Source organism: Vulpes lagopus, chromosome 2, assembly GCF_018345385.1.
Source record: "Vulpes lagopus strain Blue_001 chromosome 2, ASM1834538v1, whole genome shotgun sequence".
In the NCBI taxonomy this organism is placed as follows: Eukaryota; Metazoa; Chordata; class Mammalia; order Carnivora; family Canidae; genus Vulpes; species Vulpes lagopus.
In genome coordinates, this window is record NC_054825.1 from 14,930,504 (window position 1) to 14,953,313 (window position 22,810).

Below are 22,810 nucleotides of genomic sequence, written 5' to 3' on the forward strand. Positions count from 1 at the left end.
ATATACAATAACAATCTCATAGGTCTACAAAGACTATCTCTTTCAGGTATTATATCATTCTCATACATAAGTTTTCTTTACTTCAAAAGTGATCTTGACATAAGACGAATTATCTAAATGCAAGGTTCCCAGCAGTTTGGATTCAGATCAGCGATAAAATGATAGTAATTTTAGCTTGCTATAAGAATGCTTAATATGTTCCAGTGCTGTTCTATGAGTTGTTTATTTTTTTAAAGATTTTATTTATTTATTCATGAGAGAGAGAGAGAGAGAGAGGCAGAGACACAGGCAGAGGGAGAAGCAGGCTCCATGCAGGGAGCCTGACATGGGACTCGATCCTGAGACTCCAGGATCATGCCCTGGGCTGAAGGTGGCACTAAACCACTGAGCCACCCAGGTTGTCTGTGTCTTGATGTATTATCTAATTTTGCTGTAACAACAAACAATAAGATGATTACTATTGGTATTCCCATTCTACAGATGAGACAATGCATGAGAGAGGTTGAATAAATTGCCCTAAATCACATACATAATGAGTGGCAGAGTTGATATTTAAAATAAAGTTTAAAAGAAGTTTGGGTCACTGACCTAGGAGTTCCACTTTCATTTGCTATGAAGAATATTTTTTAAAACTCCAAAATATCATTACTTGTACTATAATATATCCTAAACACAACACAATGAGAAAGAATCTAACATTTCAGTGAAATTAATTTAGCTTTATGAAAAGTTTTAAAAATTGTTCTTATTTTTCTAGTTATAGAGTGAAAAAGTAGCCATGAACCAGTACTCATCCACGCATTCATTTCTGGAAATCACTGACGTACTCTAAGTCATTAGTCCTACTGAATGATAGCTATCCATTTCTCATGTTTTAAAATTTATTGTAAAAAAATATTGTAGAATATACTGTACTCTGCAACTGCAGTGACAAATCAATTAAATTACTGAGAAAAAAAGATGAAGACTAACATTCTAATGCCATTACATGCTAGACACTGATACATACAGTATCCAGTTCACCCAACAACTCTGAAATAACATAATGACATTCCCATTTCTATAGATGAGAAAACAAAGATTCAGGGAGGTTAGATATTTAACCCAAGATCACTGACATAGTACACAGAGGAGTTTTTCTTAGAGAAGTTTTACTCAAAGGCTCATATTTTAATTTAAATTATTCTTTCTTCTGAACACTCATTCTCTCTTATGAACAACTCAATTCTATTTGAATGAAGGCTAGTGATAGTATTTCTTCATATAGATATCCCGGCCCAAAAGATTAAAAAATAAAATAAAAATTTTTTTTTTTTTTTTTTTAAAGATTGTTCTCATACAAGATTTATTCCCCAGCACCACTCCCCCCCACCCCCGCCCTGCCCACCCATCCCCACCCCAGTTCACAGTGGAGGACTAAGGAGATTCAGAGCATGATCCCCCAGGTACAAGAAACACCTTCTGAAGATTTTGCTCTCCTTCCTCCCTCCCTCTTGCCAACTTCCAAGGCCTGAAGCTACACACACTCATGCAAACACACCAAAACCCACTCCTCTTCCACACTTCCTGTTTTTTTTTTTCCCACATCAGAGCTCACCTGTGAGCTCATCTGGGCTCTGAGAAGATAGAAGGTGTCCAAAGTCTGAGAACCATAAAGTGGGGAGATGCCACTGACCCCTAATCTTTCACACACAAGTGACTGTGAAACGGGCACCTAGCTCTTCTTCCTTCTCTTAATTTTCACTCCCGGCCTCTACCTTTTCCATCAACCAAGAGCAAACGTGTTAGCACACTCCCACTTGCAGCACATGAAAATGGGCTCTGTCCAACATCCCTTGCCCAGGTATGGGGGTGTTGGGGGAGTGGTCCCTGAGGATCAGCAAAGGGTTAATGCAGAGGGCAAGAGGACAGAAGAGTTTGGCCTGAGCTCTGACTGGGGAGGCAGAGAGGCTGTACGCTGGCATAGGTTTAGAATTGCCATTTTTAGTACCTTAGAGATACAAATTTGTTTGGGAAAAATGAAAACAAAAGCTATAGTTTTAAAAAAATGTTTACTTGCAGTAACACTATACACACACATAGACAACACAAAATCTTCACAGTGAGTCACTAGAAAATTGGAAAAATGGTCCCTGCTATGCTTCATATTCAAGTTGTAGCACATCCTTAAAACACACTGATTTTGGAGGGCCCAAGATAAATTATTGTCTTAGAAAGGTCTTACTTAGTATATAAATATTCTTTTTTTTTTAAAGATTTTATTTATTTATTCATGAGAGACACAGGCAGAGGGAGAAGCAGGCTCCATGCAGGGAGCCCGATGTGGGACTCGATCCCAGGACTCCAGGATCACACCCTGAGGCAGACGCTCAACCACTGAACCACCCAGGTGTCCCTAGTACATAAATATTCTGTAAAATATATACTAAAGAAATATTGCCAAGCAGTAGGAAGTTTAAATTAAAACTCTTTAGCCAATAAAAGTATGTTTTACAGCAATTAATCAGGTTTCTAAAAAACAAAACAAAAACTCTTTCCATTCAATTTAATACAATGTATTAATATATTGCCAAACAGTAGGAAGTTTAAATTAAAACACTTCAGCCAATAAAAAGTATGTTTTACAGCAATTACCAGGATTCTAAAAAACAAAACAAAAACCCTTTCCATTCAATTTAACTACAACATACTAATATAGATTAACAATAAGATATTTAATGTTAACAACTATTGTGAACAGCATATTAATATTATTCCTAGAATAGCTCTTAACACATTATTAGACAAAGAGTGTGTATCAAATATCTGGTTAACTCTCTCAGAATCTTTCTTTTTTTTTTTTTTTTTAAACATTTTATTTATTTATGATAGTCACAGAGAGAGAAAGAGAGAGAGGCAGAGACACAGGCAGAGGGAGAAGCAGGCTCCATGCACCGGGAGCCCGACGTGGGATTCGATCCCGGCTCTCCAGGATCGCGCCCTGGGCCAAAGGCAGGCGCCAAACCGCTGCGCCACCCAGGGATCCCCAGAATCTTTCTTTTAAAGATTTTTAATATATTTATTCATGAGAGACACAGAGAGAGAGAGAGAGAGAGAAGCAGGCTCCATGCAGGGAGCCGGACATGGGACTCAATCCTGGGTCTCCAGGATCACGCCCTGGGCTGAAGGCGGCGCTAAAACGCTGAGCCACCGAGGCTGCCCAACTCTTTCAGAATCTAATTGGGCTAAGACAGAGTGGCCAATAAAATTTTCTTGGGCAGGACTTATTTATGTGCTATTTCTATGTTATATGTTTTATCAGTGTTTTTGAAATCTATAGTAAGTCTTTTCAGAATACTGCTGCTTATACAAATTTCAACCTCGGAACTTGCTTACTAGGTTCTACAATTCTCTGTGGACTCATCTGAATTTCAATTACTTGTATTCTCTGGATATGAGAAATAAATCTGAATGAAGTTTTCTAGCCCTACCACATATTCATTACAAAATCTTAGTTGAATATTTTTATTGGTAAGTGACCTAATTAGTGGGGTTATTGTAAGGTAAATATGTTACAAAGTGTTTAACATATTAGGCATGCAGAAATTGCTAGCTCCTTTCTCCTCCCATGTATCTTGCTTCCTTGTAAGGTTCCTTTCAATACAGAAAGCACATTCATATTCATTGTCAGAGGATCTTCACAAAAACTGTAGGCATAGGTATTAGAAATAATAATTTCCTTATATATAATGAAGTTGAGTCTCAAAGAGGCCAAGTGACTATAAATCTGAGACAAGGAAAGGTTCTTTCTTTTTATGATAATTCTATAAATGATTGTCTTGCTTTTTGCTTTGTCTTCAGAGTCAAATCTAAAGTTAAGTATGTTTGCACCACTGTTGGTCAGAATTCCATGAAATAATAAAAAAATATATTTTTAGATTTATTCATTTATTTTTACAGATAGAGACAGTGAGCATGAGCCAGAGACAGGGGCAGAAAAAGAGGGAGAGAGAATCCCAAGCAGACACTGTGCTGAGTGCAGAGCCCACTTGGGGCCTGATCTCAGGGCTGAGATCACAACCTGAGCTGAAACCAAGAGTTGGATGCTTAACCAATTGTGTCACCCAGGACACACCTAACAGAAAAAAAAATATTTCCACATGGAATAATACGTGTTTGTAAAGTATGTTTAAAATTTTGTTCGTTGATTTTACAGACACTTAAGTGATGCTCATATGTACCTGATGATAACCCTATGAGAAAACAACTAGTACTCTCCTTCCAGATTCTGTGCTTTTAAACTCTATTCTAATAGTGCCTCTATTGTGGTATTTAAGAAAAACCTAATTCTTATTTTATAGATTCTTTTAAGAAACAGTGTGACTTAGAAGTCTAAAGCTGCCAACTGTTTTGTTCTGTCGGTGGGAGATTTCCACTGGTGGAGGCATAAGAACATAAAGGTAGTGAATTAGTTAGCTCGTCTTACATAACAGTAATTTTCACCACTACGTCTATTATTATTCATTGAGTGCTTAGTATGTAATAGGTACATTTCTAACCAGTTTGCAAGTAACTTTTGATTCTCACAACAACACATGAAGTACATATTATTATTTTTCTATTTAACACATTAGGAAACAAAGACGCAGAATCATAAACTAACTTGCCTACATTTACACAGTGATTAAGTTGTACAGCTACTCCATATTTAATTTATCCATCTAGCTATCAAAGTGAACAGAAAGCAATGCCCAAGAGACTTTTATTCTCACAGCTGGAGTAAGAACCAGTGTTAGACACAGAGTCTTAGGCAGCCTAAAAAATATTGTGACAATGAAAGGCTGCATGCAAAGTTCACACTTTGATCATGAGTCCTTTAGTCTTCACCATTATATTACATTTCACGATCAATTTATGATAAGCCTTCCTGAGATCAGAAATATTTTAAATATCACTTTTACCCTTACACTGGAAAAAAGAGTTGCTCATATAAACTAGAGCAAGGTTCTCAAAAGGGTGGTGGGTGGAGAGGTATATTAAAATAACATAAAAGTATTTTTTAAAGGTACATTCACTTGGGTAAATATATTAAATGGGTAACAGGGAGGGCAGGCGAAAAGAGTAAAAATAAGATCTCTGCAACCTGAAAACTTCCCCTTAGCCAACTATGACATGGTGACCATTGAATTGAAATCTAACAACACAAATTCTCAAGATGATTCAATTCAGTGATGCAGTACAAACACTTCCTATCATACAATGGGGTTGGCAGTGGACAGCAGTAATTGAGGATATGGCCCCTAGAGTCAAACTGCTTGGTTTGGATACCAGTTCTGCTACTTGTGTGATCTTGGATCAGTTGGGGAACCTTACTGCCATCGTTTCACTACCTCATAGGATTATTATGGAAATAACTGAGATAATGCATGCAAAAATCCTTAGTGTGATACTTTAATGAATAACATTATATTATTATAGTTTTCCAGTATTTATTTTGTATTAATTTTAATCTGTTAACTTTAGGTCTAAGCCTATAACTAACAAATGGCATAAAGGACCAAACATATCTAGTCTCTTTAGTAATCTTATTAATTGACATTGACAGCTATATAGTAAATACTTCAATATCATATGTAAGGATTCATCATAATCCTTTTGGTAGTACTTGTAGAATCTCATTACATGTTGGAAAGAGGTATGTCATGTACATTTTGGTAATTTACAAAGGCTCATCATTAATAGACATAATAGTGAGTCAGAACCATGTCTGACTTCAAATCTAGATATATTGTAAGTGTAAATCATTTCTTCTGAAACACACACAAAAAGTGCTATACTTGCTCAGACAACTGAACTTTCTAGTCTACCTAAGGGTCTGCTTGTTGGAGAGTATGGTATTCACATGTTTGCCTTTTGAAGGATACACTTCAAACGCCATTTGTTTCCTACGATTTACACTTTATAGACAGAGCTATTTTGAACACATCTCTTTTTTGAACCTACTCTATAATTTTTGCCCATATCATCCTTAAAGAGTTTAATAAGTGTATTATTAACTGAAAGAAACATAGTTTTATTTATCTGAAAATACATTCCAAGGCTACAGAGAAAATTCCTAGTAGCTCTGAAGCTACAAATTTGGCAAATACATAGATTCTTTAATTTATCTATATTTTTCATAACTTTATATACTTTAATATTTTTTCTTTGTAGGTGAAACTGCAATGCTTATCAAATATTTCTTATGACTCCTTATGTTTCCTAGACATCTTGCAATTAGGCAGGGCCATGCAACTAATTCTGTCTAATGAGTTGTGAATGGAACTGACATCTATTCTGGGCCAAAGCAAAAATGGAAATTCTCCATACACTTGTTACATCTGCTTTGATTGACCAGTGAGAAACTAGAGGTTGATTTGTTAGCCTAGGTCTCTGAGTTACTACGTGGAAGAGAGACCCTTGCTGATCACTATTAGACATGTTACAGGTTTGAGAAATAAGCCTTTGCTATAGCTTGTGATTTCAAGGTTAATCTATTATCACAGTATTACAAAGCCTATCTTGCCAAATTCAGAAATTGTACCAGGGTAGGACACTGCTGTAACAAAAATCTAAACTATGTGGCATTGATTAGTAGTCAGGTTATGAGAAAACTGATATTGGAAATTGAACAGGTAGCAATACATGTTATCTGGTGGAAGAACATTTGGTTAAGTATTTCCTTTAATAAATTGGAAAATAAATCACATACCTAGTAAGTTTAAGATAAGGGAAGAAATTGGAAAACACCATTAGTAGAATATGTTGACTTACATTTGGCATGATACTAAGAAAAGACTTTTAACCAGTAAAGAATTAGTTTGCAAAGAGACATAAAAAGGAATAGAGAGTCCAAAAATCTAAAGTCTTGCAATATTGGAAAACTAACCGCTATAGACCCTAAAGAGTAAGAAATAGAGCTGAGAAAGTCTTTGAGTGATAAATGCCCATAAAATTTAATCTCGCGTCAAAGATTACATTAAAGATATAGCTTATGCTCATTTTAAAAACTGTTGAGTTGATTATGATACTTCAGACAAATTTTAGCTTGGGGTGATGCACTCTAAAATATTTCAGCTGGATAAACTGACTCAGAGCAAAGATCTGATGGAAAACTTTGACTTTTCACAAAAGTCAGAGAGCCTCAATTCAGCCCTGATTAAGTCTAGAAAGTGAGGCATGAGGAAAGAAAAAAGAAAAAGGCAATGTAGCAGATCTGAGAATTATGTCTCTACAAAAACTGTGGGCAGGGTAACTGGTACATGGAACTCACTGTAATCAAATAGAGAAGAAGCCCCATGAGTTTCTGAGAGAGTTGTACTGCCAAACCTGTAATAAAAAAAAATATTACTGTTCAAGACTTAAAATTGCACTGAGACTTCCAACTTTCTTTGAGCAGGGAGTAAGAAGAAAAAGCTTCACAGCCCTAAGGGATATTTGATAACCTCTATTTCAGGTACAGGAAGTACCTTCCTGAGATTCCATCTAGGGTCTGAGGAGCAACAGCCAGCCAGGATTCCTCACCCTCAAAGTCACTGTGAGTTTTCAGAAGGCTTACGGACAGGTAACCAGCTGCTTGTCTGACATTCCTCACATCCTTGGATGGGAGTGTTTACTCTGCTTACCCTGTCTCTCTTGTACTGTTATCTATTGATTATGGAGTGCCTCTTAATCCTCTTTATCTGTTTCACTCATCTCCCACCCACCTCCCTTATGATATTTTATATCATGGTTATTTACTGTTACACAAATAAGCCAAAGATGCTCTCTGTATATTAGCTACTAGGTTGATTATTTCTTCACAGAAGGATGAGACCCATAGCCCAAAGGCCCACCAGCCCCAAACTCAAAATTTAACACATCCAATTTTAACCAGAGCCCAAATAAGCAGATATTCTTAGTCGGTTAGAGCTCGCCTATTTTGTATACCACATGAAACTACACTACACATCTGCTAGCCTCAAGCTACTAATAAATGTCAGGCTGTAAAGAACCTAAGCCACTGATGCCCTTTGGAGGTCTGACCCAGAGAATCCCCTAGGTGCTGCTGAGCAACATCACTTAGACTTGTAGGCTCCCTCTATTTCCTCCTTTTCTCCTAGGAGTTTCCTGGTCATCTTCCCCATCTGGTAGTGGCCCCCACATGGTAGATTTTAGACAGTCTCCTATCTTGAGGGACTTCTACCTATATGCAAACTTGTCAAAGCATAACCCAAATAAAGCTTGTATGTGTTGCTGCCACCTTGTGATCATATCTTTATCCTTGACCAGACCCTAAGTCCCTTGTATCCTCTATACTTAACTTTTTAACATTTATGCCATGAGACTAATTATGCATATTGATTATCCTTTATCAACTTATTTTCTTTTATCTACTTATGCATACATGTAGATTCAACAGACATTATCCACATGCCTGCTATATGTAAGACACTATGATGGATATTGAGAAAATGAAGATAAATAGAGCATGATCAATTCTCACGGAGGCTTATATATGCTAGTAAGGCAGCCAGATACAAAAGCAAGTAACTACAGCAGTGGAATAATAGAAGCAACCACATAGTTATAGCACAGAGCGGAAAGGACTCTAATGGAGCTGCATTCTGGGTCAGGGATGGCAAATAGGTTTGCTATCCTGTACTATATCTAATCAATTAGTGATGGCTGCCTAGAGTACTATTCTTGACCCTTGAACAATGCAGGGATTAGGGATACAAATCTCCTAAACACTCAAAAATCCACGAATACCTTTTGACTCCTTCAACTTCTAATAGACTAATAGACTGATGCTGACAGGAAGCCTTATCAATAACATAAATAGTTGATCAACACATATTTTTGTATGTTTTATGTATATATACTATATTCTTACAATAAAGTAATTTAGAGAAAACAGTTATTAAAATCATAAAGAAGAGAAAATACATCCATAGTACCATAAAAAATCTGCATATAAGTGGACCCACACAGTTCATTCAAACTCATGTTGTTCAGGGTCAATTACATTATTTTTATTCAAGCATAATTAATATACAGTTACACTAGTTTCAGGTATAAAATATGATGATTCAACAATTCTTTATTTGTAAAGAAAAAAAAGATATTTATTTAATGTTATTTGCACGGGCAAAAAAGAACAAGCTGGAAACAACCTGAATGAACATTAATAGGAGAATAGTTGGATAAATAATAATAATCTTTTTTTTATTTTTAAATCTTTTTTTAAAATTTTTATTTATTTATGATAGTCACAGAGAGAGAGAGAGAGAGAGGCAGAGACATAGGCAGAGGGAGAAGCAGGCTCCATGCACCGGGAGCCCGACGTGGGATTCGATCTCGGGGCTCCAGGATCGCGCCCTGGGCTAAAGGCAGGTGCTAAACCACTGCGCCACCCAGGGATCCCCAAATAATAATAATCTTTACCACAAACTCTTATAGCAAAATTAAAAAGAAGAAACCAGATTTATATTTAGTGAACTGCAAGGGTTCCAATGATATATTATTACATGAAAAAAAATTAAGTTGGAGATTAATGTATAACATATACCATTTCAGATTAAAAAGAAAAATGCTAACAGAAATTTACCTTATTGGAGCATAAACATGTTCCAAACACAAATATTTCTGTTTTCCTCAATAACTGTCACTTTCATATCTTTTTCACATTTCTTCCCTGCTGAGTAATAGGAACGCTTAGTGATATTCAGCAAGATCCATAACTTTTCCATTTTTAGAATCTCATGTTGGTCCTCAAGACTCAGCCAAAGTTCTGCATGAGCTGTGCGTTATACCCCAATTTCAACAGTTAGGTAAGTTGCTTCTCCTCTCTTCCAGAGGAGCAAGAGGGTGGAGTTGTTGATGGAAGTTCCTCAAGAAGGTGGACATGTTGGTGAAAGTTTCTATTTTATGAATCCAGACAGGACTTTATGGGAAGAAAGAGACTGACTTACCCTATATTGATTCACATCCATTGTTGATAAAAGATGGAATTAATAGACTATTGTTAGTGATCATTCCACTTGTTTTTTCACCATATCCATTTAATTAATTCCTTGTTAATTAGAGTAGTAAAAGTTAAATATCTAATGGAAAACTAGTTTCCAATGTGCATGATACAGAAAAGACTATTCAGTAGAAAGAATGTCTAAGGGACTAATACATTAAAATTAAAAAAAACACAAAAATATGTTTATTCATATCTAGTGAAGTGCTTTCCTTAAAAGCCCACATAGAAATTATGACTTCCAATGTCCAAAGTCTGTCCAGTAATAGGAGTACCTTTGCTCACTGGGTTTTCCCAAAGAATCAGAATTGATCTAATTATTGTATATTTATAGGTCTTTCTGAGGGCATTTGGACTATTTTCAAGTGAGTTAGGCATTAAATATAGATGCAGAAGTCATATATATGCCTACTACCTTTCCTTCTATTTTCCTCTGGTTCACAAGAGTGTCCTTATTCCCTCTCCCACTGTTTGTACTGATGGTCATTTCCCACTTGACCTCTATTTGCATACACTGTGTGAGATTCTATTCTCATACCATCATTCCCACTTGACCTCTATTCTCATACCATTGCTGAGCTATCTCTCTTGACTTCTCTTGGGTCTGTTGTTTTTTCCTTAGTCCAAGGATAAAATCTCTTATATCCTAGGACTTTGTTTTTATTCTCTTTGTCCATGGTTAGATTATTCAATCTCCTCTCTTCCCTAATATCCCCATCCCCAATATTACTATTCAAAGTAGCTGAGAACTTGGCACAGTAGTTGAAATCTCCACCAGATACTGGCCCTGGCCATGATACTGATTTCTAAGAGTGGTCCACAAAGATGGCAAGTTACATGATGCTCGGATTTGCTTCTCTGTAAACGAAAATCACGTACAGGGCATCTCTATGTAAGTAGTTGCTTTCACTCTTGGCCTGATCTTTTTTTTAAATTTTTTTTATTGGAGTTCAATTTGCCAACATATAGCATAACACCCAGTACTCATCCCATCAAGTGCCCCCATCAGTGTCCGTCACTCAGTCATCCCCACCCCCTGCCCACCTCCCTTTCCACCACCCTTTGTTCGTTTTCCAGAGTTAGGAGTCTCTCATTATCTGTCTCCCTCTCTGAGATTTCCCACTCATTTTCTCTCCTTTCCCCTCTATTCTCTTTCACTATTTTTTATATTCCCCAAATGAATGAGACTATATAATGTTTGTCCTTCTCTGATTAACTTATTTCACTCAGCATAACACCCTCCAGTTCCATCCAACAATTCTAAACATTACTCAGTGCTCATCATAAGGATACTCTTAATCCTCTGTACCTATTTCACCTACCCCGCCCCCATTTACCTTTGGCTGTTGCCAGAGGGGAGGCCAACACCAGTGTGTTCTCTATATTTAAACATCTGGGTTTTTTGTTTGTCTTTTATCTGTTTGTTTTGTGTCTTAAATTCCACCTATGAGTGAAATCATATGGTATTTTTTTTTCTCTGATTGACTTATTTCACTTAGCATTATACTCTCTAGGTCCATCCATGTTGCAAATAGCAAGACTTCATCCTTTTTTATGGGTAATATTTGAGTGCACTTGCGCACGTGTGTGTATATACAGGACCCCTTCTTTATCCATTCATCTGTGGATGGACATTTGGCTTCCATATATTGGATATTGTATATAATGCTGCAATAAACATAGGAGTGCATATATCTTTTTGAATTAGTGTTTGGATTTACTTTGAGTAACTACCCAGCAGTGGAATGATTGGATCATACTGTATTTCAATTTTTAATTCTTAGGAAACTCCATACTGTTTTCCACAATGACTGTGCCAGCCTGCATTCCCACTAACAGTGCATGAGGTTCTTTTTTCTTGACATCCTCACCAACACTTATTATTTCTTGTCTTTTTGATTATAACCATTCTTTTTTTTTAATTTTTTAAATTTTTATTTATTTATGAGAGAGAGAGAGAAAGAGAGAGAGAGAGAGAGGCAGAAACACAGGCAGAGGGAGAAGCAGGCTCCATGCACTGGGAGCCCGATGTGGGATTCGATCTCGGGTCTCCAGGATCGCGCCGTGGGCCAAAGGCAGGCGCCAAACTGCTGCGCCACCCAGGGATCCCTGATTATAACCATTCTGACAGATGTGAGGTGATAGCTCATTGTGGTATTGACTTGCATTTCCCAGATGTTCAGCATCTTTTCATGTGTCTGTTGGCCACCTATATAATTTGTTCAGGAAAATGTCTACTTAGGTCCTCTGCTCATTTTTTAATTTAATTATTTGGTTTTTAGTGTTGGGTTGTGTATGTTCTTTATATACTTTGGATGCTAATCCTTTATTGGAACATCATTTGTGAATTTCTTCTTCTATTCAGTAGGTGGTTATTTTATTTTCTTGATGGTTTCTTTCATTGTGCCAAAGTGTTTTATTTTGGTATAGCCCCAATAGTTTAATTTTTTTTTCTCTCCCTTGCTGAAGGAAATATGTAGGAAAATGCTTCTATTTTTGATGTGAAAGAGATTATTGTCTATGTTTTCTTCTAGGGATTTTATGGTTTTAGTTCTCACATTTAGATCTTTAATCCATTTTGGTTTATTTTTGTCTATGACATAAGAAAGTAGTCCAGTTTCATTCTTAAGCATGTAGCTGCCCAGTTTTCACAACATCATTTGTTAAAGAGACTCTTTTCCCATTATATATTCTTGTTTTCCTTTATTAAAGATTAATTGACTATAAAAGTGTCAGCTGGGCAGCCTGGGTGGCTCAGGGGTTTAGCGCTGCCTTTGGCCCAGGGCATGATACTGGAGATCCGGGATAGAGTCCTGCGTTAGGCTCCCTGCATGGAGGCTGCTTCTCCCTCTGCCTATGTCTCTGTCTCTCTCTCTCTCTGCATGTGTCTCTCATGAATAAATAAAATCTTTAAAAAGAAAGTGCCAGCTTATTTTGCCTTATTTTAAAGAGTTTGTTAATTGACTATAAAAGTGTAGTTTATTTTGCTTTTTTTTTTTTTTTTGAAGACTTTATTTATTTGATCCTAAAGTTTCATAGAAAAGTTGAGGGGATGGTACAAAGATTTCCCATATATTCTCTTTCTCCAAACATATATACCTTCTTCCATTATCAATATCCCCCACCAGAGTGATACATTTGTTACAACTGAAGGATGAACACTGACACATCATAACACCTTTCCTTTAAAAAATATATTTGACATGATATAAACTGGCACATCATAAGTTGGAACAATCAGGGTTGTGTTCTCATCTTCATACTTATTGAATTATAAATAGGTAAAAATATGGATGAGCTAGAGATAGAGACAGAGATCTCATTACTCTCTCTAGATCATATATAATTAATCTACCATATATATCATCCTTGTCTGTATGTGAAGTTGCCAAAAAAGGATTATTTAGTTAACTGACAAATAATTCTACTAAAATTTGTATAAACTATTAAGCCAAGCTATTGCTCAATTAACATTTATTTCTACAGAAATATTTTTTTTTTACTATATCTTTAATAGATTAACCTGTGTTCTACTCTAACAAAATGTACAATGTCTTTGAAACAGTTTTTGGTTCCAGCCATGATTACTTGGAAAACTTGATTTCTGTAGTTTTTGTAACACCAGTATATCACAACAACCTTTCCTTATTGTCACTGTGGATGGCTTCATATGTCACAGTAAATTTCATCTAAGTTAACAATTATCCTTAGGAAACTAATTAAATACTCTGTGAACTTGTTGTTACTAGTTAACAACCAATGAAATGGCAATTGCATTTTCTTCCCAGAAAGACTGATTTGCAAATTTTTGCCCCAAGTTATACAGGAACAACTACTTAGGGTTTAGAATTTCCTTCCTTGCTTAGAACATTGCCAAGGGTGCTAGCTCTGGTGATAGACAGTCTGAGATACCGGGATCCTAACACACTGTTTATAAGTTTGCTAGCTTTTCAACCTTGGGCAAGTTATTTAGCTTCTTCGTGCCAGAGTTTTTTCATCTATAAGACGGTGATAACAATAACCTACCTCATGAGGTTTTTATGAGAATTAAATTGAATAATGTATGTAAAGCATTTACGAGGCTGACTGGCAGATAGTGAGCACTCAATAAGTGTGAGCTAGCACAGCCTAATTAATGACATTTGGCCAGGTGTATAATCACTATAGGTACTGGAATAGAAATCATTTGACCTTCTGCATTTTACCACTCTTGTTTGCTGCAATAAAAATAGCGGTTGTGAGTAAAATGAACAGTAAACATTGGAAGTTAATATGTCTAGAGGAGCATCTGTTAAAAGTACCCTCATTACTGTGTATTTCCAGAGGAACAAGAACATAAGGCAAAATAGAATCTCTTAAATAGTCTGTTTGGCTGAAGCAAGTAAATAATATGGTCCAATATGGACATAGAATAAGACTTTCAGTCTGAAACTTAGGAACACTGTTGGTTCATGCCAAACGTTAACATAGTTTAATTTCCAAGTTTAATTGCATTTTGAAGCCAGAATAGATCATCTATGTAGCTAAGCATATCTTTTTTGTCACTCTACAAATATCTGTACTTAGAGGCGAAATGTGATGATTTGAAAGCATTCATTTATTAATATTAAATCATTAAATAAATGGTCAGATTTATATAATAAGTTTAGGTTTATGGATATTATATTTTATAGGATTACAGTGTTATTTCTTAAAAGATTTTATTGATTCACTCATGAGAGAGGCAGAGACATAGGCAGAGGGAAAAGCAGGCTCCCCACAGGGAGAGTAATGTGGGACTTGATCCCAAGATCCCAGGATCATGACCTGAGGCAAAGGGAGACTCTCAAACACTGAGCCACAAGGTGCCCCAGGATATTGGTGTTATTAAAGCATGTTGACATTTCAAGTCTTTTTCTCTTTCTTCATTTGGTAAGTTTTAACATGGCAATCCTCTTTTTATAACAATAATGTTGAGGCACAGTACCTGGAATTCCATTTGTATGCTCGTATTATATCACATTTTCTCTTAGACTTGTAAGATTCACGATTCATGATGCGTTCATGAACAAATGATGCAGGTGAAATCAAGTTGCTGTGTTCAACTCAGTTCACATCAATAAATATCTGCTGAATACTCACTGTGTGGAAGATTTCATTCTAAGTGACATATAGGATACAGAAATAGATAAGTGGTCCTGTTCTCAAGGATACACTATCGTGTAGTGGGGCCAGAGTACAAAGAAATGTGCTCAAATTGTCACTGAGGTTTCAGAGGAAAATGTATCACATTTAGTGAGGTGGTCAGGAAATATGTCATGGAGATGTAGTATTTGAATTAGTTTATAAAGAGTGGGTTCAATTTTTATAAATAGAGGTAATTTAGATGGTCTTAGGCAAAATTAACAGCATATGCAAAATCTTAAAAGTCTATAAAAAGAGGCCATTTTTCAGGAAAATGTGATTTCTTGTGTGGTTGTAATGTGTTAACAGAAAATAATACAGGTATGATAAGTTAAGGTCATATTGGAAAGCCCTTGCATTCCAGGTTGAATAATTTAGACTTTCAGATATTTCTTCTGAAGAAAATGTGTAAGTGGCAAGTAAGCAATTAAAGCATTTAGAAAAAGTTCACCATAAGACTCTAAGCTCCTTGAAAACAAGAACTATGTCTTATGCATCTCTGTATTTCCAGCACTTGTCTGGCACACAGTAGGAGTTCAGTAAGTGGAAAGAATAAGTGATTAAATAAAATGGAATAATGAGAAATGAAGAAAGTATATTATTCAAGAATAGTTTGGTGTTTCTACTCCAAAAATAACCTAAGGATTCAGTATATCTAAATATCAGCTAATACATCATTGATCATGTCTGCTATAGCCAGGAAGTGACATTTATCATTGCTGCTCACAGCCTGTTTTTTCAGGTTTAATCACTTGTCCCTAATTAATTGCAAGTGGCCTGAGGCATTTGAGAGAACACATGGAATATTTGGTGAATATTACTCTCTGTCACATGTATCATTCTGGTCACCAAATATCACTTTGCTTTCTTCTTTACACATAGAGAATTTCACTCACAGGTACCTGGTTCTAGGTTGGAATGACATGGAACTGGGCTCAAGTGGGTGTGTCAACTGGAATGCCTGCATGTGACCTCTTCATGTGGCCTAACTTTTAACACCATAGCTCTTCCCAAAAGGAAGCATCCAAAAAGAAGCATCCACACAGCAAGTGTTCCAAGAGACCAGGACACCAAGGAAGAAGCATCACTTCTACTGTTGTCTAATGGTTATAAGTGAATTGCTAAGGCCAGTCCACATTCAAGGAGAGAAGAATGATTCCACTGCTGATATGAGAGTAGCAAGGTCACACTGTAGAAGGGCATGTGAGCTAGGAGATATGGTGGCTATTACTGGAAAATAAAGTCTGTCACAAATGTTAGTGCTGGTTATATTCATTTGGTTTACTTTTACTTTAGCTAGAACTTAGCTGCATATAGTTCTTGATCTTAATAAAACTATACTTGACTTAAAAATCAGTAGTGCATATAAATGGCCTCTCCTACAATTCCATTTCCTCAATCACTGTTTTCTAGAAAATGCTGCTGTCACTGAGACTTCCATGCCTGTCTGGGATTGTAGTCCAGGAGCCTTTGCATGACACCAATCACTAGAATAGCTTCTGCTTCTGGGATTCTTAAGATATGAATGGGGCCAAGAGTGCTCCAGGTCTCATTCTAGGGTAAAAAAATGAATGTCACATGCTTTTCAACTTGATTCTTGATATACATTTTTCCAGGAATAGTTAAATTCTAGTGAGTCTCTAGTACTACAACTTTTATTCAATGTGAATGATTTAAATTTGGAAAATATGACAGAGAATATAGTTAATAATATTGTGATAATGTATGTAGATACATGGTAGGGAGCACTGACTAATGTATAGAATTGTTGAATTAATATGTTGTATACTTGAAACTAATACAATATTGTGAGTTAATTATATTTCAATAAAAATTATGGTAAAAAAGATGTTTTTATAAACAAACTCTGTTTATACATTTTAACTAAGAAAAATGCATTACAAATTGAAAAACTAAGCTATAAATGAAAATTTGTTATCTTGTGTACACTTCTATCATCCACTGGAATATAACTTCTATGAGGGTAGGAAACGTGTCTATTGCTCATTGCTATATATCTAGGACCTAGCTCAAAGCTTGGTATATAATAAGCAGCAAAAAAAAAAAAAAAGTGTTAGAATCAATGAATCACTGTACTTATTACATATACCATTCCATATTCGTAGTAGGTTTTAAATGATTTGAGAGTTTCAATCTCTTAATACCCTTTATTGCTTAGAAGTTGTGTCTTGTGTTAATTTTTATTAATTAAAATTAGTAAATATCTCAGATGTGATCACATAATGATTAATATGCATGAGAGAAACTACAAATTAATTTCTAGGTCCCTGTAAGATAAACTAAAATCAAGGGCATTTGAAATGGGGAAGAAAGTGTTAATAGGAAATAAGGCATCTGATATTAGTTCAAAAACAGCTTGTTCATAAATCTTTGTGGCTTCATCACAAAAAGGTTTTTATGCCTAGGACACAGAGCTGGATCTCTAGGTTGGAAGGAGAAAGAAAGTAATGAGCTATATGGTGAGCTGTGATGTGTCCTGTTGTGGGTTCTGTACCCTTTAGTTTTAATTGTCTCAGTTTTGAGTGTTTATTTTAATAGTCTTATGCAAGTCAGGAAGCAAGGTGGACTTAACCTGGATTTGTTGTTAATAGCACTGTAATTGTCGTCAGCTCCTTTGTCTTTCTCTCTAAAATATCTAAGTGCCCCTGTCGTACAGAAATTATATTTAATTCTGTTTTGCCAGACATTACTCAATGTTTGACCCAATCAGATCTCCAAAAGTATTGACTGAATGATGAAAACAATATAAGCAAACATATAAATCCTTACACAGACACATAACCTTAAAATATAACTCAAGTTATTTATTCAAGAAATATTTATGGATAAGATACTAATCTACATAAGACAAATGTATATAAAAATAGAATGAGGTTATAATATATCCATAATTGCATAGTAATTAAAATAGAGAACTTGATACTTATCTATAATTGCATATAATCATAAAATACATATCTTGAAATATTTAATTATATGGGGAAGTGCTGATAATATAATGATAAATACAAATAACAAAATAGTAAATCATACTCATAGCATGACCCTAAATTTCGTTAGTTAAAAAACTCTGATATTTAGTAGGATCACCAAAAACATTGGTTGAATGTATAAAAGGATATATATATACACATACATACATATCCTTACATACTAACCCTTACTAAAAACTCTTAAGTTATTAATTCATTTTGTGACAATTAGAATAAAAGAATAAAAAGATATGCTCTAAAATTTTAGTAGTGGCTGTCTCTGGACCTATAGGTGATTAAGATTTCCCTTTTAAGCAGTTATATTTTCTAAAATTTCAAAAATGAAATTGTATTAGTTTTATAATAAAGAATAAGTAAGTGAAAAAGCATTATGGTGTGAGAGATAAGATGTATTTGTTCTCAAGGAATATACAATTGGGTAGGGTAATGATATACACACAAAATATTTTATTTTATAAAGTATAATTAACATACCATTTGGTAAGTATGTAAAAGAAAGATGTGTGATTTTTATAGGGGTTTAGGGGAGTGGGATCATTTAATTATATTCAGAATGATTAAGAAAGACTTATTGTATGTGAAGCTAATATAATATTGTATGTCAACTATTCTTCAATTAAAAAAAGAAACAAAGAAAGACTTCTTGGAAGCGGTAGCATTGTATTCAAATCCTGAGGAACGGACAAATTGTGACAGGGGGAAGTAGTATAGAAAGACTTTAATTTCTTCATCAGAATTTTTAATTTGGGGTATTCATTTTGTTTAAATTTTTAAAGACTTTTTAGTTTTGGTTTCATAACTTTATAAGAGTAGTAATTTATGATATCTAATTTAATGTTTATATTCATAGAAGTAAGAATAAAAAATAAACCTAAGTCAGCCACAAGGTTGATGACATTTCTTTTACTTCCTTTAAGGGTAGGCCATTATATCACTCACGTTTGAAACTATTGTTTCAAATAAGCATCCTAAACTCTGACTTCAGGATCCCTGGGTTGCTCAGCGGTTTAGCGCAGCCTTCAGCCCAGGGTGTGATCCTGGAGTCCCGGGATCAAGTCCCACATCAGGCTCCCTGTATGGAGCCTGCTTCTCCCTCTGCCTGTGTCTCTGCCTCTTCTCTGTCTCTCATGAATAAATAAATAAATAGCAATCTTTTAAAAAAATAAAAATAAACTCTGACTTCTCTTGTATCATGCCAAACACCTGCTAGGAATTACAATGTCCTGTAACACTTCAATATCTATATGCTCTACTCAACACTAGGAAATAATTAACACAAATTTCTGGGATACCTTTAAGTCAGGAAGATCATCTTTGCTGTTTTCTCCACATCAGAAAAATAAAGTATTAGTTGAAAATGGGAAGGAAGTAAAGCGAGAAGTGGCAAGATTTAGCAATAAACTAAGTTGCTGAAACAAGACGTGGTGTGAGTGGTCGAAAGATACGAAAGCATCATAAACTGAACAAATAAGACTACTTAATTTACTATGAACACAAACTTCAATGTGTATGAAGGTCCAGGAAAGGATTTCTTTTCTCTTTTTCTTTCTTTTTCCCCCAAACCCTGCCACAAAATGAGATAGGAACACGGGATCAAAAGTAATTTAACAAATACAAAAAATGGCCAATATAAATAATTCAGTAACCTGGGGATAATTACAAATGACTATTTTTGTTGTTGTTGTATTTTTTAGTAATTTATGCTTTACATAAAATAAAGTCTCCAATAAGAAAGGCTATTGCTTTGAAAATCTAAGATGTTTATATTCTTAACTTCTCAATGTTCAGCTTAAATTTGCTTAAATTATATTATTGCCCTGGGTTATTTTTATCCTCTTAATTATTTTCTTTGTTCCAGTCCAAATTTGTTCCTCTTTTTTATATACTATATTCTAAAATGATGTAATTTAAAGTTTGATTTATGAGATTATAAATATAGAATTAATGCGAGATGCATCAAATAAGTTGTGTTCTTCCCAAAAGAACATACTAAGTTGGAAAAAGAATAGGCTTTTAGGGATGCCAGGGTGGCTCAGTGGTTGAGCATCTGCCTTTAGCTCAGGTTGGGATCCCAGGGTCCTGGGATAGAGTCCCACATTGGGCTCCTCACAAGGAGCCTGCTTCTCCCTCTGCTTACTGCCTTGCTCTCTGTGTCTCTCACGAATAAATAAATAAAATCATAAACAAATAATAGGCTTTGGAGTCAATGACAGGTGAAATTTGAGCTCTGCAGCTTTCTGGGCTGTGATCTGAGGCATATCACTTAACAACCACACCCCCTTTTTCTCATCTTTAAAAGTGAAGATATCAAAAAAAAAAAAATGAAGATATCAACATATCAACATTTACCATGTTTCAAGTTATTGTTAACATCAGATGATATAAAAACACCCAGGTAATTCCTGGGTGTCACTCTCATATGTGGTAATAGTCTTTATCATAAAAAGAACAATATATGTCATATAATTATATTGTCCTTAGATCTGTCAATCATTGACTTGTCTAGAAGTTGTGGCCAATAATACCATTTAAAAATTGTATTTAAAGTGAACATTATGTAAAATCTGGTGGCACTGTTTATGTATTTTTTTAAAAAATAAATCTGTATGCAGAGAGCCATCTTGTCCTCTTACCTTATGGCTACTCTCAGCATCAATAACACATCTAAAAATAACACGTACCCACAAACTCACTAAAAAAATTTTCAGTAAAATATAAGAGTTCAGTGGCTGTTTCTCTGGGATAAGAAGAAGAGTTATATTATTACCTAAAAACAAACTTCATAAGCAATTTTCTTTAAACTTTTTGCTCCAAAGGACCACTGTCCCAATTGCTCCCTCTGGCCCTACTGAGTCAGTGGTCTTCTGTGCTTTCTCCTCCCCATACTCAACTACCCAAGCTCTTATCTTTGTCTCTACTCCACATCCTGATGAAGAAAACAATGGATCTCTTTTAGTTAGCTTGGGAAGGAGAAACATAGATACTTTCCTTAGTACATTGCTTTTCAAGTAGACCAGAAGGATCCTGAAGACAAGGATCATCTTTGTAACTCCACCAAATGTGTAGCACAATAAATACTTGTCAATATAATATAAATATTTTTCCTTTTTCTTATACAGCATTCAGATAATTGGTAATTGTTTCATATTATGTGCACCTAGATAACTACCTACTACCTTTTGGCTACTACCTACAACCATTAACAACATCCCCACCATAATGAATAAGGATGAAAATGAGAAATGATAGAACTCTGTTAATTTTATCATGTATTAATAATCCATAGAAAAACATTTGATAGGCAATTTCTCAAAAGCTTTTGGGCAAATATAAGGCTTCTAAATCACCTTTTGGACACCATTAATCTGGAAGGATTAAGTAACTATCACTTCTGTCAAATGCAGCCTGTGCTTTACCATCACTCAGTTCTGAGAGTTGCTGTCCCACTCTAAGAATTGGCTAGAAATAATTATTTTCCCTCTCCATAAGCATGAACATCAGCATGGTCTGCAGTACCCTAACCTCACTTCTACATAATGCATATTAAAAATCAGTTTAATCCTTAACCTCTTCATCAGAGCAGAGTGGCTTCTAAAAAAAAATTAACAATAATACTACTTTTTATTTACATAGTATCCAAAATGTTTTTGACTTATTCTCATATCTGATTTTTACAATAATCACAGGGTTGGCTAGTAAAGAAACTATAAGTCACAAAGGTAAGAGATCAACTCAGGATCATACAGTTGTCGAAGCAGAGCTAGGGCCAGAACTCAGGTGTTCTCCCTCTCCTTCATTGTTCATTTTACTGTATCTCAGTTGACTCACTCAAGAAATGCAAAGGCACTTCCTCTCCCTCTTAAAGAAATATATCTTTACAAGGACTTAATTTCCCATAAAGGTGAGAAACAAAAATATCAACTATTAGCATGTTTAAAGAGTAATATATCCATGGCACCTACAGAATGGGGTGATTTTAAAGAGACTACTTGCTTATAATTAGCTAAGACAACAATTTACTCTCCCTGGTTAGGATGGTGTTAGAATCTCTCTGAGTGGAAACATCACTCAAACAAATTATTATTAAATTCCCAATATCTAACATATTGTGAAACAGCATGAGACATTTCATATATAAACATGAAAAATACAACTTAAAATATCAAATAATGGCAAGGGAATTCATTGCACTCTTTTTCACTGTAGGGAAATTGAAATAAATTAACAACAACGACTGAAACTAATTATGTTCATTGATTAAAGCAAATGTGTCTTCATTTTTTTCAGTAGCAATAATGGTAGCAAACACATAGAGTTTACTATATGACATTCACAAATTTAAACACTTCACATATATTAACTCTTAATCCTCATAACAACCCTATGAAGTATTATCCTACTATTCCCATTTTTAAAGAAGATGAAACTAAAGGATAGAGAGGGACAATAATAGGCACAGAGTTAGAAAGCAAGGAAGGGTCACCACTGAGACTAAAAACCCAGGCTGTCTGGCTTCAGAATGTGTTTTAACACTATATTAGCATAATCCCTCTCAAATTATTTTTTGCATATATCAAATATGAAAACTTTCAGGAGTATAACACATTTC

The 22,810-nt window shown here is 35.1% G+C and overlaps 1 protein-coding gene across 2 annotated transcripts in view; it reads right to left on the bottom strand.

Annotated features, from left to right (window-relative positions):
• Nucleotides 1-22,810, bottom strand: part of ATRNL1 (attractin like 1) — a 760,501-nt gene that overhangs the window by 274,456 nt on the left and 463,235 nt on the right. Inside the window, exon 27 of one of the 2 annotated variants that reach the window (XM_041742631.1) lies at nucleotides 7,166-7,347. The exons of the other annotated variant lie outside the window; for it this stretch is intronic. Within the exon in view, the coding sequence (XP_041598565.1) occupies nucleotides 7,297-7,347 (51 nt within the window). The 3' untranslated portion in view covers nucleotides 7,166-7,296. Of the gene's footprint in view, nucleotides 1-7,165; nucleotides 7,348-22,810 lie in introns of those variants that run through there. 2 annotated transcript variants of the gene reach the window in all.